This window comes from Vigna unguiculata, chromosome 11 (assembly GCF_037176805.1).
Source record: "Vigna unguiculata cultivar grain cowpea cultivar isolate G323 ecotype 2 chromosome 11, ASM3717680v1, whole genome shotgun sequence".
Lineage (NCBI taxonomy): Eukaryota > Viridiplantae > Streptophyta > Magnoliopsida > Fabales > Fabaceae > Vigna > Vigna unguiculata.
Window position 1 is genome coordinate 26,452,658 of NC_140802.1, and position 15,329 is coordinate 26,467,986.

Genomic DNA, 15,329 nt, shown 5'->3' on the forward strand with positions numbered 1-15,329 from the left:
AAAGGGACATTCTATATTATCCTTTATTTTCAAAACATCTTAAATATTTACGAACTCACAAATTTATACAAAAACGGAAATACTCGACAATAAAATGAAAATTTTAAAAGAATGGGGACAGGTAAGGGTATGAATTGTAATATAGTTGAAAGTAAAGGGGTAAAGTGATACTTTGCAATTGATAACGACAAAATGATTGACGGAGAATAGCTATAAAATTGGATTTCCCAGTGTCACAAAGCAAAACCCGGTCATTCACAAACAGAAGAAAATCATTTTTTATTTTTTCTCTTCAATTTCAATCAATATAACAAATGGATCAATCCCTTCCACTTTTCTTCTCTCTCGAACACAGAATCTCTCCTTAACATCTTCTGATTCCACTGGTTTCTTTTTTCTTTTTCTTTTCCTTTTTCTCTCTGCAAAAGGAAAATTTATTAACAAAGGAAAAGAAAAAAGAAACGAGATGAGATTTTTCTTCGAATTTGTTTCATGTTGTGGCTTGCCCACGCAGCGCACGCCGGAGCCAGCCGTATTACGGCTCGAGGAGGAGAGGTCGTTTGTTCCGGCGGCGGCGCCCGCCGGGTCTGTTCGCCGCCCTCACCGCAAGAGACAGAGGATGGGTTCGGCGGAGTGGAGGCCGTCTCTGGGACCGATCTCGGAGGACGGCACCAGCCTGGCGGAGGAGAGTCCCCGGAAAAACACGGCGGCGTCCCCCGCGAGCAACGCAAAGAAGAGGAGCACCGTCAAGGTTCACTACCGTAGTTACAGTGACGGGTCAGTGAATTTGGTTTTCATTTAACTGAAAAAACAATCCCTGCTGTTATAACATTACATTTAATTTAAAATTAAATAATTTAATATTGATTAATAAAATATGAAGCTGCATTAGTTAATTAAATAAAATTTAAATGGCTTCCCATCTAATTACTTAATCTAGGTAAATAAAAAGCTTGAACATAAATTTAATTTTTTATAAATTAATTTTAATCTATGAATAATATGTTATATTTTTATCTTGTTTTTCTCTATAATATTTCATGTAAAAGATTTTCGGAACAAATAACAAATCAACTAATTTGTCGATTTTCATTGGCTTATGTAATTTTATTATGAATATCATATATTAAAAAGATTAATTGAATTTTCACACATACAAAATATATAAGGTCGAATCATAAGCTAATGATATATATATTTTTTTTTCATCAGAATTATCCATTTGTAATGTATGGAATCAAAGTTTTTTGAAACTAAAACTACTCCCACACGACTTATTGAGAAAAAATCGTAATTATCTTCAAAATACATAATGATAAAAGCAAATAGTCTATTGGACTTTTTTTTCAATGACTTCTAAATTGAAGAATCAGGCCATGTGTTAAATATAGAATAGATATATTGAAAAGTTATGAATAAATGTCTCTGGGTATAAATAACTGATGTTACATTTCATTAATTTGATTTTTGACAACTATTTATTTATGAAGAATGAAAGTGAATTATTTTAGAGATATAATTAGTGGGCCAGTGGCTGCTATGTTAGAACTAAACATAGGTTGTTTAGAAATAAATAAATTTTAGAAGTGAGTGCTAACCCTTTTTCTTCTTGGCCTTATTTGGTTTTATATATATATATATATATATATATATATATATATATATATATATATATATATATATATATATATATATATATATATATATATATATATATATATATATATATATATATATATTATGCAGTTGACTTACATGTTAAAATTATAATTTTTTTAATAGCACTTTACTTCCACGTTATATTTATTTTATGCATTGAATATATTGTTGTTGATAGTTGAGTTTAACTAACACTAGCACCTCCAATTTCACGCGAAAGTCTAATCCATTAATAACTTATGACTTTGTATGATATATGTCAATTTACAACTAAGATGAACTAATGAACACAAACTTCTTTTAAAAGAAAGCACACACACTTGCATGACAGTTAATACCACTTTTAATAGAAAAATATCTTTTATTTAGAAAAAAAAAAATGAGGCAACCATGTTTATTCACATGTTATACAACTGAAATTTCAATTAAGATAGGAAAATGAAATTGAAAAATTCATTCTAATAAAAGGAAGTAGAAGAAACCGTTAAACATAGAAACAACTTCATAAGAATTCATTGCTTAAGTTGGTATAAAATGTTGAATTTTTTTTTTTTTTTCTAATTTGCAGGGCATCCATGCCGACGATGATACCAGCCTTTTCTCCGACGCCATTTATGTTCTAAACTCTAGGGTTGAATTTCTAGATGCAAATATATGTATATATTTACGAACTACATGAATCCAGCTAATAAAATCAAAGCGTCGTGAAGATTTCAATTTGAACTGTGAATGAATGTAGGCTTTTTATTGTTCCATTGTTTAAGGACATTAATATATTCTTCCTGGCCTTATTCTTTTTCTTCCTTAATAGCAAAATTTAAATAAGTCTGATGCAATATCGTTTCACCTTAAATGATTCTGATAGCCATGATTCACCCAGCTTAGTTTTAACTTAAGTGTAAATTTTAGATTAAAGCTAAAAGTTAGAACACATAAATATAAATTGTTTGTCATTTTCATTAATTTTAGCTTAAATTCTCCTTTTGAATCATAGGGTATGTGATATTTTTTGATCATATTAAATGTTACTAGAAGTATTCTTTTTTTATAAATGTCAAATTACTTTAACTAATAAAATTTAATTTTAGACATGATTACAAATATAATAAATTGTTGTTCTATAATTAGAGCTGTTAAAACGGGTAACCTGACTCGATCCGACTTGATCCATCACGGTCATTTAGTGAATCAATTCAATCCGGCTCATTTATTAGTGAGTCAAAAGAATTTGAATCCGGTCTGGTCCACCACGGGTTGGTAGGTTAAATTAGTTGGCTTACTAGCTCACTTAGTTAGAAAAAATACAATTTTTTTTTCTTCGGACTCAAAAAAACTAAATTTTAATTATGATTAAAATCTAAATAAACTCCAATAGAATCTAAATACAATCCAAATGGATGTTAAACTCCAAATACCAAACAAAATCACAAAAAATTCAAATTACCAATGTGTTGGCTAAAAAAAAAATCTAACGTGACCCAAATGCAAAGCCCAATATAATAAAAATGATTTATTTTTTCTAAAAACTCTTGTAGTTCTAAAATGATGATACTTGATTATTTTATAAATAAAATGTTTTAATATAAACAAATTTTCAATAAACAAGTTTTATTATTTTAAAACACAAAATCTCTTAATAAATCATAAGTTAAATTACTCTTTTGGTCCTTCTATTTGTCAAGAAATTTTAGTTTGGTTCTCAAGTTTTTCGTTGTCTCAATTTGGTCCTCATTTTCTTAAAAATCATTCAATTTGGTCGTCGTCGTTAGTTTGACTAGACGGTGTTAAAGTCAACGCCACGTGTCAATTTATGTTTTTTTTTTGAATTTTTTGAATTATTTTTTATATATGTCACTTCATAGTTGTACCACGTGTCAAAGTAACTCAATTTGATCCCTATATTTGTTTTTAGTTTCAATTTAGTCCCAATTTTTGTAAAAATAAAGTAATATTGTCTTTCCTTAAATTGATACTAAATTTACTTTTTTTTTAAATCTTATGGTGATATTCTTACTAAAATTAACGTTTTTATTAAATATTTCTATAAATATTTTAAATTAATTTTAAATTCTATACAAAACATTAGACTTTGATTTTATTTTGAAGTTTAAATTTAGTTCCTAAACTTATGTGTGACAAGTTATTTGATTTTTAATCTTCACTAAGTTTATATAATATGATACACTTGATGCCTTTATATATGATGACAAAATTGTTAATTTTTGAAATTAAGTTTGGGGTTTAACTTTGTTTAATAATAAAACTAAAATAAAACCTTGTTTAAAAATATTTCTACAAATATTTAATAAAAATGTCAAATTTATTAAGAATATCATCATAAGTAGTATTCAAAGATTAAATTGAGTGTCAATCTAAGGAGGGAGAATATTGCTTCACTTTTACAAAAATTGGGATTAAATTGAAACTAAAAACAAATATAGGGACCAAATTGAGTCATTTTAACACGTGGCACAACCGTGAAGCGACACGTGTAAAAAAAATAAAAAAATTAAAAAAAATTAAAAAAACCAGAAATTGACACATGGCGTTGACTTTAACACCGTCTTGTCAAAATTAACGGCGAGGACCAAATTGAGTCATTTTTAAGAAAATAAAGACCAAATTGAGACAACGAAAAACTTGAGGACCAAACTGAAATTTCTTAATAAATAGAGAGACTAAAAGAGTAATTTAACCTAAATCATATTTCTAGAGTTTTCTACCTTCTCTCTAAACTTTTCTCACCATATATTCATTTTTTTCAAAAGATTTGATTTCTCTCGACGAGTTTTTTCTATTTGTCCAATTAATCTCTCTGATCGAGTAAGTAGTTTTTCTACCCTTTTCTTAGGTCCGTATGTTTTCTCTTTGCTTGCATGTTTCTATGTAGAGGTTAGCATGGACACAATGCTTATTATCATCATTGCACACAAATGGCATATAATCGTACAAAATAATTAATGTAATAATAAACATATCCTTTTTAATACCACAAAGAATAACAACGTGTAATAGTAATAATGTCACATAACAAAGAAAAACCATAATCTTTCACTGTGATTTTAGTGTTAACGAAAAAGAAAACACACATATGCTTTGTGTAACATAGAAAACACCAAATGAAAATTTCAGTGAACATAAATTCATCTAAAAAATAAAAAATCAACAGAGATCATGTAACAACTTGAAGAAAAACCTTAATCCTTCACTGTGATTTGAGTTTTAACGAAAAGAAAACATAAATACTCTGTTTAATACAAAAACAACAAATGAACATATTTTCACCTCGGTTGTTATTTTCTTTTTCTTCTCTTTTTTTTTTTTTTTTTTGTTTCTGTTCCTCTATGAAACTATGGTATGACATGTAGTAACCATTGTTATTATTAGACATTATTGGTATAAGTACACAGAGATACAAATTTTAAATCAGCACTTATTTCTTCTGTGCTTTACATTTTCTTTCCTTTTTGGGTTCATCTTTCGGGTTCAGCTTGAATCGGTCGATTAAAAATACGGTAGCAGCGACGCTAGACAACATCATTGATATGCCCTTTCATCGGGTGTACAATGATATCCTTCATTATCGTTACCGTTGTTGGAGTAAACTTTATGATTCAATCTTAGGCAAACTATTTTGGAATCATCTTTCTAGTCTTTATTAATTATTTGAACACAAAATGCATAAATAATCTCATAAATGTAATCTTAATTAAATCAATTTCTATAACAGATATTACTTTGAAAATACTCGCTCCAGAGAACACTCCCTTTCATTTTTCCCCATTCACCCTTTGTCTCTGGTTGACGATTTTGTCCCTGTGCCAGAGGATCTGTACATTTCTATTCAAAGAAAAACAATTTTTACATTTTTTTGCAAATACCTCCTAAAGGATATACAGGCCATCATTAATATAATATAAGAGAATTCAAGTATGATATTTTTTTGTTATCTATTTAAAAAAAAGTCGAGTGATTTTCAATAACCTTACTATATTAACAAGTTCATATGATATTGCACGATATTATTTAAGTTAATTTACTTATTATTCAAGGATCCAAATATTTCTATAAAAAATAATCATTTAAAGTATATTTTATTAAAATATTGATATAAATTATTATGTATTGAGAATCAACTTACAATATGTAGTAGGAGGTGTTAAATAAATTAAATTGTAGAATAAATTACAACGTTTTTTTTATGTCAAATGATACATGAAGATATTATTTTAGAATGTAATTTGATATAAAATGGACGTAATGTTGCATACCAATGTTAATGTAGTGGTTTGCACACACTAGTGCAATTTTGGCCTTTTAACTCGCGTTATAGGCCTCAGTTGTCGCTTAACCGAAGCATAAAATGGCGCGGTGGCAATTTTGTAATTTTTTTCAACTTTTATGTCTCGGTTCATTAGAAAACCGGTGCCAAAAGGTCTAATATGCCTTGGTTTTGAAGACTCGAAGCCTAAAAGTTGGCTAATATTTCAAAAATGCCATTATAGTAGTGACATTTGGCCTCGGTTGGAATTGAACCGCTGCCAAAAATTGTTTTTTGCCTCGAATAAAATTGAACCGAGGCCAAAAACCAGTTTTCTGCCTCAGGTGGAACTGAACCGCTGCCAAAAACCAGTTTTCTGCCTCGGTTAAAAATTGAACCGAGGCCAAAAGGTTCATTAGGGTTCAAAAATCGTGAATCACTTTTTTCCTCTTCTTCCTCGCGTGCGCGTTCTCTCTCTCAGCCACCCACCTCCACTGCTGCTGTTGCACTCCGACCACTCACAACTACTAGACGTTTGGCTCATTCGTGTTCTGGCTTGGCGAAGTGCGATTTGGGGCTCGCGAAGTGGGCATCAGTTTGTTGTGTTACATGTGCGTGGTAGATTGGTGTTGTGCGTGGATGGAGATCTATGATTTGCTGCAGATGGTTGATTTTGGTTTGCATTTATGCAAGTGTGATGTTCACATTTTTGTGTATGAAGAACATGGTGGTTGCACGATTCAAAAATTGCTCTTACGATGAAGGAGAAGACTATAGTGGCTACAGATCTTTCGTTTTGTGTTTCAGATCTGGCGGTGGTTGACGAAGTTGTGGTGTAACCATGGTGACTACCTAGGGTTTCTGGTGGAGAAGATGGGCAGAGAAGCACATATGGCCTCGGTTCTCAGCAGAACCGAGGCAGAATATGGAGCTTCTGCTTCGGTTGAGACCCGAGGCAAAAAGCTAACCTTTTTGGCCTCGTCCTAATATGCCTCGGTTCTAGAACCAGGGCAAAATGACAAAAATAACCGCTGCCAAAAGCCCTTTCTGCACTAGTGACAGACACAATGCTTATTATCATCATTGCACAATAACAACATATAATCGTATAAAAAAAATCAATGCAATAAGAAAAATATCCTTTGTAATATTAATGATGTCACATAAAGAAAAATCGTAATCCTTCATTGTGATCTTAGTATTAACGAAACAGAAAACAGACATATACTTTGTGTAACATAGAAAACATCAATGAATAATTCAGTGAACATAAATTCATCTCAGAAATCAAAAATCAACTGAGAATATGTAACAATTTGAAAAAAAAAATCCTAATCCTTCAATGTGATTTGAGTATTCATGAAAAGAAAAGAACACAGATGCTCCGTGTAACACAAAAACTACAAATGAAAATATTTTCACCTTGTCTATTATTTTCGCTTTTTTTTTTCTCTTTTTTTCTGTTCCTCCGTCAAACTGTGGTATGACCTGTAGTAACAATTATTATTATTATTAGAAGATACATATGTAAACAATCATTATTATGACCTTGTCTATTATTATTATTATATGTAAACAAAGATACAAATTTTACAGTAGTACTTGTTTCTCACATGCTTTGCATTTTCTTTCTTTTTTGGGATCATCCTTTGGAGTTCGTTCCAAATGGTCAAATAAAAATACGGTAGTAGCGACGTTGGACAACATCACTGATAAGCTTGTTTCTGAGGTGTACAATAATATCCTTTATTATCGTTCGTAAAATTTATGATTTTGTACGCAATCTCATTTTGTATGCCATCTCATTTTGTATGCAGCCTATTTTGGAATAATCTTTCTAATCTTTATTAATTAATTGAACACAAAATGCATAAATAATCTCGTACTAACATCCATGTAATCTTAATTAAATCAATTTTTATAACAGATATTGTAAGGCCCACTTTTCATTATGTACCTTTTACTTTAAAGGGCTGCCCCATCTTGTGGGCCTAAGGGCAGACCCAAAGGGGAAGGACCAGACCTAATATGCCCCAAACCCTAATCTTGTGCTCTTTTTCGTAAAACAGAAACCCTTGTGCCTCCTTGAGCAGCAACACTCTCTGCTAGGGTTTGCCTTCTCACCGCTTCCAAGTTCGCTCAAGCTGTTCCTACTCCACGTAAGTCATCCTACATCTCGTGCCACCCATTTCTTGGTATCTTTTCGTGTTTTACCCAACTAAGCCTCTGTGATGAGCTTACCTTGTGTTATTTCCATGGTTTTTCTAGCTCCTAAGCGTACTCCTCGTTCTGTTGCGTCCGTGTCTATCATCGAGGTCTTGCTCTAGCCTATTCCAGGTACGGGAAGCTAGAACCTCTTTGTTTAATGTGATTGCGAGTTGTTTTGCTGTATTTTTATGATCCTTGAACTGGTATGTTGTTGTGAATGCATGAAATGGTTAATGTGCTGTTGGTATGTGAAAAATACGACTGTTGCAGGTACGGACAGTGGTTGCGACTGATAAACTCGCCCAAGCGAGCTTGTCTCGCCTAGGCGAGGTGAGTAGAGGTCGCCCAGGCCTTCTCGCGCAAACGGTCGCCCAGGTGGCCCGCTCAATTTTGAGCAAGCGAGCATCTCGCTCAGGCGAGGCGAGTCTCGCCTAAGCGAGAACGTGCAGAGGCCACTGTTCCAGATTCTCGAATTCTCGCCTAGGCGAAGGGAGCTCGTCTGAGCGAGAGTCTCTCGCCTGGGCGAGGCTCCTCAACCTGAGCGAGGTGTTGGGTGAGAATGCGTTTTAGCTTCGTGTTCTTTTTGTCCTTTGATGGTTGATCTGTATTTTATTGTACTATTATATGATGGCATGGGGGAAACGAGTATGCATGAGGGGGATGGTATATGGGTTATGAACAATGGGTTTTGAGTAATACTTGAAATGTGATGAACATGAGATGGTTGGTATCAAAATGGCACGATATCGGTATGAGGTGAAATGCTATATTTATGAGTAAGGATGGATGAGCTGGAATAGTACTCAACATGAAATGTTAATGAGGAATTTGGTTATGAAGAGTGGCATGAAAATGATTAATTTATTGACTGATATGCTTGGTCCGTGTCAGCGCGTAAATCCTTGAGATCTCTAGGTGGCGTCTCGGGGTCACGCTTCAATGGTCGGGACGTAATTCCATGGCCCCTAGTAGTGGGTGTTCATGGTGGTGCCCCATCTGTATAACTAGGTAAGGATTCAAGGTAAGGTTGCATCCTGACACTCTAAGGAGTTAGTTAGTCTCACCCAGAGCGGACTGACTCCTGTGGTGAGATTAGTAGGAGGCCTGAAATTCATTAAGGGCTAACCTTGTGGTGAGGGAAATTGATTCATTGTAACACTTGTAACACATAGCTCAGGGGTGAGCAACTCGGGGGTGAGCAGAGGTATCCACCACAAGTGCAAGCATCCGCTGAATCCGACCAGGTTATACGTATCCGGATGAGTCGAGTCGTGTCGTAGTGTATTGTTTGAAAGGTCATAACATGCTTGGTTGATATGAGTATATGATATTGTGAAATTATATCTGATTGGATGAATGAAATCTTTTGTGCTCTAGCTTACCCTACTTTTATTATTGTGTGTTCTGTTGCGTGGTACTCTTTTTGCGATGATCATCAACTTGTTGATTTGAGCATATGCGAGGAACACCCGCAGGCAATAGAGAGGTGATGGTTCCGCCGCATAGTCTCCATGGGCTGGATTTTATTTTCCTTTTTAGGGGTTTTCTTTAGGGCTATGGCCCATGTATTGCCTTATGCTTTACTACTCTACTCTCATCTGTTAGACTTTTATCCGGTTTCCGTTGGCACCGTGGTGTGCCTAGTTTTGTAGGGGTTGTGTTAAGGACCCCAGGACTGCGCTGTTGGCTATCCTTGTGTGACGTTTCTTTTAATTTCGCTTAATAATTAAATGGGACGTTACAAATATTACTTTAACAATATATTATATAAACTTAATTTAATAAATATTCTCGAGACAAATAAAAAAACTATAATTTGCCAAAATTATCTATTTATTTATCTGTTTCAAAATATTTGAAGTCATGTGCTTAAAAAATAAACAATGAAAGCCAAATAAAATTGTTTTCATAACCTATTGACAGAAATAACACAAATAGTAATGGCATGTATATCAAAACTTTGATACATCCATCTTGGTATATATAAAAACAATAATTCACAAACACATCTATGAATAATCTGATAACAATGTTGGCTCTTATATAGTATTTGTTGGAACAAACTTTACTATTTTCTACACAATCTCATTTTCTATGCAATCTTGTTTTGGACGCAGAGTGCGCACGTCGAAGTCAGAGGATGAACGCAAAAAAGATGAGAAAGAAGAAGTAAAGAAGAAATGAGGAAAAAACTTTCAAGTACAGAAAAAAAAGGAAGAAAGTGAAGGATTATGATCTTTTTCTTCAAGTTGCTACATGTTTTGTGTGAGAATATGTGTTTTTTTTTTGTTATCTGTTATACTGTTTGAAGGATTGTGGTTTTTCTTTTATATCTGTTATATTTTGTGAATGATTAAGGTTTTTCTTTGTTATTTTCATAGTGTGTGGTGTTACAATGTTTGTTATTACATTTAAGGTTTTTCTTTTTTATCTATTATGGATATATAATTGATGTATATATATATATATATATATATATATATATATATATATATATATATATATATATATATATATATATATATATATATATTTGGTGTATATGTGTGTAGACACTAACAATATTCCAATTTGGATGAAGAGGCCAAATTAAAAATATTGAAATTAAGCAAGTTACATAAAGGGTCATGGTCCCATCTATGAGCATAATACATATTATTCGTGTTCCTTTCTCTCCCTCCCCATTAAAAGAAGAGAAAATCAAGAGGAAAGCGTCAGGTACTTTATAGTTGAAAGACTAGATACCAGTTTTTCCATCTGTTGTTCCCAATAACTAGGTATGCGTCCGCATTCTATTGCTCGGGGTATTGGGAACTGTTCGATTAATTTTAGGGTTTATTGCTCTTTCAATATTATGTTAAATTACTCTTTTGGTCTCTGTTTTTGTCTTAAAGTTTCAAATTAGTCTTTCAGTTTTTTTTTTGTTCTAATTTGGTTCTGGTTTTCTAAAAGTTATTCCATTTGGTCATTTCCAATAGTTTGATCAAACAGTGTTAAACTCAATGTCACATGTTAATTTATGATTTTTTTATTTGTTCTTATTTTTATTTTTTTTACACATGTCACTTCATAGTTGTGCCACGTGTCAAAAAGTTTCAATTTGGTCATTATATTTGTTTTTATTTTCAATTTAGTCCTAATTTTAGTAAAAATGGAGCAATATTGCCCCTCATGAAATTGAGACTCAATTTACTTTTTGTATGAATCTTATGTGATATTCTTAAAAAATTAACATTTTTATTAAATAATTATGGAAATATTTTTACATTAACTTTATATGAAATACATGTTTGAAATCATATTAGTTAGAGTTTGAATGTGATTGTTAAATCTAATGTGAAACGGAACACAAATCAAGCAACCAAAAAAATACATGAACAAATTAAAATTAATAAGTTGAATAGTAAAATCCTAGTGGTGGACAAAAAATCTAATTTTATTGATCCAATTCACTTTTATTCTGATCCAATCCATTCAAAATCCATTTAATAGATCTGGATTTTAATCTAATCGACATTTTATATATTTTATGGCTTGGATATCCATTTTATATATCAATATTTTCAAATATGGATAATCAAAAAAATTCAATCCAAAATTTCAATATAAAATTTTAGTTGGGTTAGGTTAAAGGTTGAGATGGACTATGCTAAATTCAGACTCGGACGGACCTTGCTCGACGACCTATACGGATCGGACAGGCTTGACGATCCTAGAGGGTCGAGCGAGCCTGACGACCATAAGAGCTTGGGCGAGCCTTAAGATATGAACGAGCTAGGCCGGCCCGACAAACTAGACGAGTCGATCGGGCCCAACGATTTTGAAAATTCAGGTGAGCCCGAGACCTGAACGGGCTAGGCGGGCCTGATGACCCGATGAGCCAGGTGGGCCTAAAGACCCGAACAGGCTAGGCGTGCTCGAAGACCTGAACGGGCCAGACAGGTTTGAAGATCTGAATGGGCTAGGCGGGCTCGAAGACTCGAATGAGCCAGGCGGGCCCGATGACCCGAACGGGTCAAGCGGGCTTGAAGAATCGATCGGGTAAGGCGGGTCCAAAGACTCGAACGAGCCAGGCAGGCCCGATGACCAAAATAGGTCAGGTGAGCCCGAAGACTCGAACCTGAACGGGCCAAACGTGCTCGATGACCAGAACGGGCCAGGTGGGCCCAAAGAACCGAATGGGCCAAGCGAGCCCGAAGAACCGAACAGGCTACGCGGGCCTGATAACCCGAACGGGCTCAACGGGCCTGATGATCTGAACGGGCCCAGCGGGCCCCAAGACCCGAACGGGCACGATGGGCCCGAAGACTTAGATGGACTAGGATGGGTCAGCCTGACGACTCAGACGGGTTATGCCCGACGACCTGTACGAACTGAGTCATATTGGCCTTAATGATATAAGTTTTAAAAAAAATCAATTTAAATTTCTTTTATAAAAAATGGATTCCGGATTTGGAACTTGATCCAAATATTTGGATTGGATTTAAATCTTGATCCAAATATTTGGATCTGGATTTTAAAAAAATTCAAACTACTTTTGCTAAAAAAATGGATTTGGATCGAAAATCTAATTCAATTATTTGGATCTAAAATGGATGTGGATTGGATCATTAAAAATCCACTTCATGCCCACCTCTACAAAATTCTCAAGATTAAAGTATTAACTCCATATTCATTCACCCATATGAGTTGTCCTAAATATTTCGTATAAATTTTAAGTTTGTTTAAAAATATTTAATAAAAATGTTAATTTTAATAACAATATCACCATAAGATTTATACAAAAAGTATATTGAGTCTTAGTATAAAGAGGAACAATATTGCTTCAATTTTACAAATGTTGGGACTAAATTGAAACTGAAAGCAAATATACAGATCAAATTAAGAGTTCTTGACACGTGACACAACTATGAAGTGACATGTGTACAAAATTAGAAAAAACCACAAATTGACACGTGACATTGACTTTAACACCGTCTGGTCAAACAAACAAAAAGAATCAAATTGAACCATTTTTAAAACAAACCAAGACCAAATTGAGACAAAAAAAAAACTGGAGGACCAATTTAAAACTTGGCCAAAACAAGGACCAAAAAGGTAGTTTAACCTTTTTTTCTAGTATTTCAACTTGTTGATCATGTTTCTCAATCTATTAATTATTCTGATTTCTTTGTGTGACTCTCTGTTAGTGATTTCAATATGCTGATTCTATTTTTAATCAATTAAATTGTAGGTTCTAAAAGAGATAGATTGCTAAAAACTATTCCAATTAGATTCAAACTAAAGATTTTTTTTTCAAGTATATAACTAAACCTAATTTTTAAAAAGAGCCAATTCAACTCCCTTCTTGGCTAAACACTTTTTTTACATCTTACAATTGATACCAAGAGCAAGTTCTTGAAAGTTAATAAAGTTTACATCCTTCTTTTACATACGGATGAATTTTTCAGAATTTCTCAATGCAATAGTGCAAAGGATATGTAGGATGTGCTTGAAGTCACACATGAAGGAACAATGATGTGAAGATGGCTAGGAAGCATGCATTGATTCAAGAGTATGAATTGTTTAAGATGTAGCAAGGAGAAACCATAATTGAAGTCCAGAAAAGGTTCACACATATTATTAACCATCTCATAGGTTTGGGAAAGAAATTTGACAAAGGGGAGCTAAACATGAAGGACTTGAAATGTTTTGATAGAAATTGGCAACCTAAAGTCATAGTCATTTCAGAATCAAAGGATTTGTCAAGAAAATAGTCAAAAAAAGGTAAAGAACATAGCCTTGAAAAAGTAAAACAAGCCCAAGGAAAGATGTGTATATTGTTGGCAAAAGCAATATAAGTCTAAATGCTGAAGCAAGATTTTGATGATGATAAAAGAAGCTTGAAAGCCATCTGGAAGACAATTTGAAGACTACATGTTATAATGTTTAAAGCTATCTTGTAAATTGTAATTGGATTAAGTTAGAAGCAGTATTGTACAAGAAAATTCTAGTATTTCTCGAAATATCAAAATGATAATCGATTATCACTTGGAATAATCGATTATCCTGAGCTGAACAATTTTTTTCAAGAAAGCACTGGAATAATCGATTATTACTTCTGATAATCGATTATCTGCTCAAAAATTTGTTTTCCATAAACCACACTGGAATAATCGATTATCACTAGTGATAATCGATTATCCTGGTCTGTTGGGCGCGACTGTTCAGCTTTTTGACCTAATTTCTGGAACCCCTATTTAAGGAACTTCAGAGTTACTTCTCAATCACCTTTTTGAGAAGCTAGAGTACTAGTGTTGTGACTGCAAGAGAGTTCTCTGAAGTGTTCTCAATTGAAGCTTTGAAAAACCTAGTGTGGGTAGAGCGATAACTTTTCCTGAGAGGTGTTCTAGGAGATTGAGTGTTGTTGCTGTTGCTAGGAAAGCTAAGGTCAAGGTTCTCTGTGTGATTTAGAGAAAGGTGTTCATCTCTTGTGTGATTCAAGAGAGGTGTTTTCTTTCCTTACACTCTAAATATCTGATTGTAAATCTGTTACTTGTTAGTGATTTAGTTAATCTTATTTTTAAGAGATTAACAACTGGACGTAGGGTCTTTTGATCCGAACCAGTATAAATACTTGTGTTCAATCTTCTTCTCTATCTATTTATTTCATCCATTATTTTGTTATAAAGAAATTATTTATTGATCTACTTGATAAATTTTGGAAAAATTTTAAAGTATTAATTTTATTATTCAAAAACCAATTCACCCCCCTCTTGGTTTTGTTCGCACGCTCAAACATTCCGCTGCGCGATACCAACATATACATTGTTGGGAAAGATAATGATGATTCAGCAAATATCTAATCATAAGAAGAAAGTGAAGAAGCAAACTTGTGTCTCATGGTTGGCAATGAGTCATCATTATCAAGTCAAACAAGTTCTCTGTCCTCAAAAGATAAGAATGATTATAGTCAATGACTGCATGCTTTTGAGGAATTGCATAATAAAGCAAATATAATTGTTGTCATAAATAATCAGCTAAAAGGTTTAAACAACTGGTTAGAAAATATAGTTAATCAATTGGAAATAAAATTACATGATTTAAAAGAGGATTTTGAAAATCTGGATTTGATTTACAAAAATTCAACTTGTTATGAAAATAAATTCATTTCAAAACCTTATGAAAACTGTACTGTTTTGGAAAATAAAGTCAAATGCCT

The 15,329-nt window shown here is 33.1% G+C and overlaps 1 protein-coding gene across 1 annotated transcript; it reads left to right on the forward strand.

Annotated features, from left to right (window-relative positions):
- Positions 1–229: 229 nt before the first annotated feature.
- Positions 230–2,450, forward strand: LOC114168873 (uncharacterized). Its single transcript, XM_028053841.2, has 2 exons — positions 230–777; positions 2,228–2,450. The coding sequence occupies exons 1-2, from the start codon at positions 467–469 to the stop codon at positions 2,280–2,282; spliced, it is 366 nt and encodes a 121-aa protein (XP_027909642.2). The 5' UTR covers positions 230–466; the 3' UTR covers positions 2,283–2,450.
- The last annotated feature ends 12,879 nt before the right edge of the window (positions 2,451–15,329 follow it).

What these genes read in the sequence shown, in the direction of transcription:
- LOC114168873 (XM_028053841.2), top strand. Translation starts at nt 467, where the DNA reads ATGAGATTTTTCTTCGAATTTGTTTCATGTTGTGGCTTGCCCACGCAG. An exon ending in TACCGTAGTTACAGTGACGG is followed by an intron (nt 778 to 2,227) that starts GTCAGTGAATTT and finishes TCTAATTTGCAG; the next exon opens with GGCATCCATGCCGACGATGA.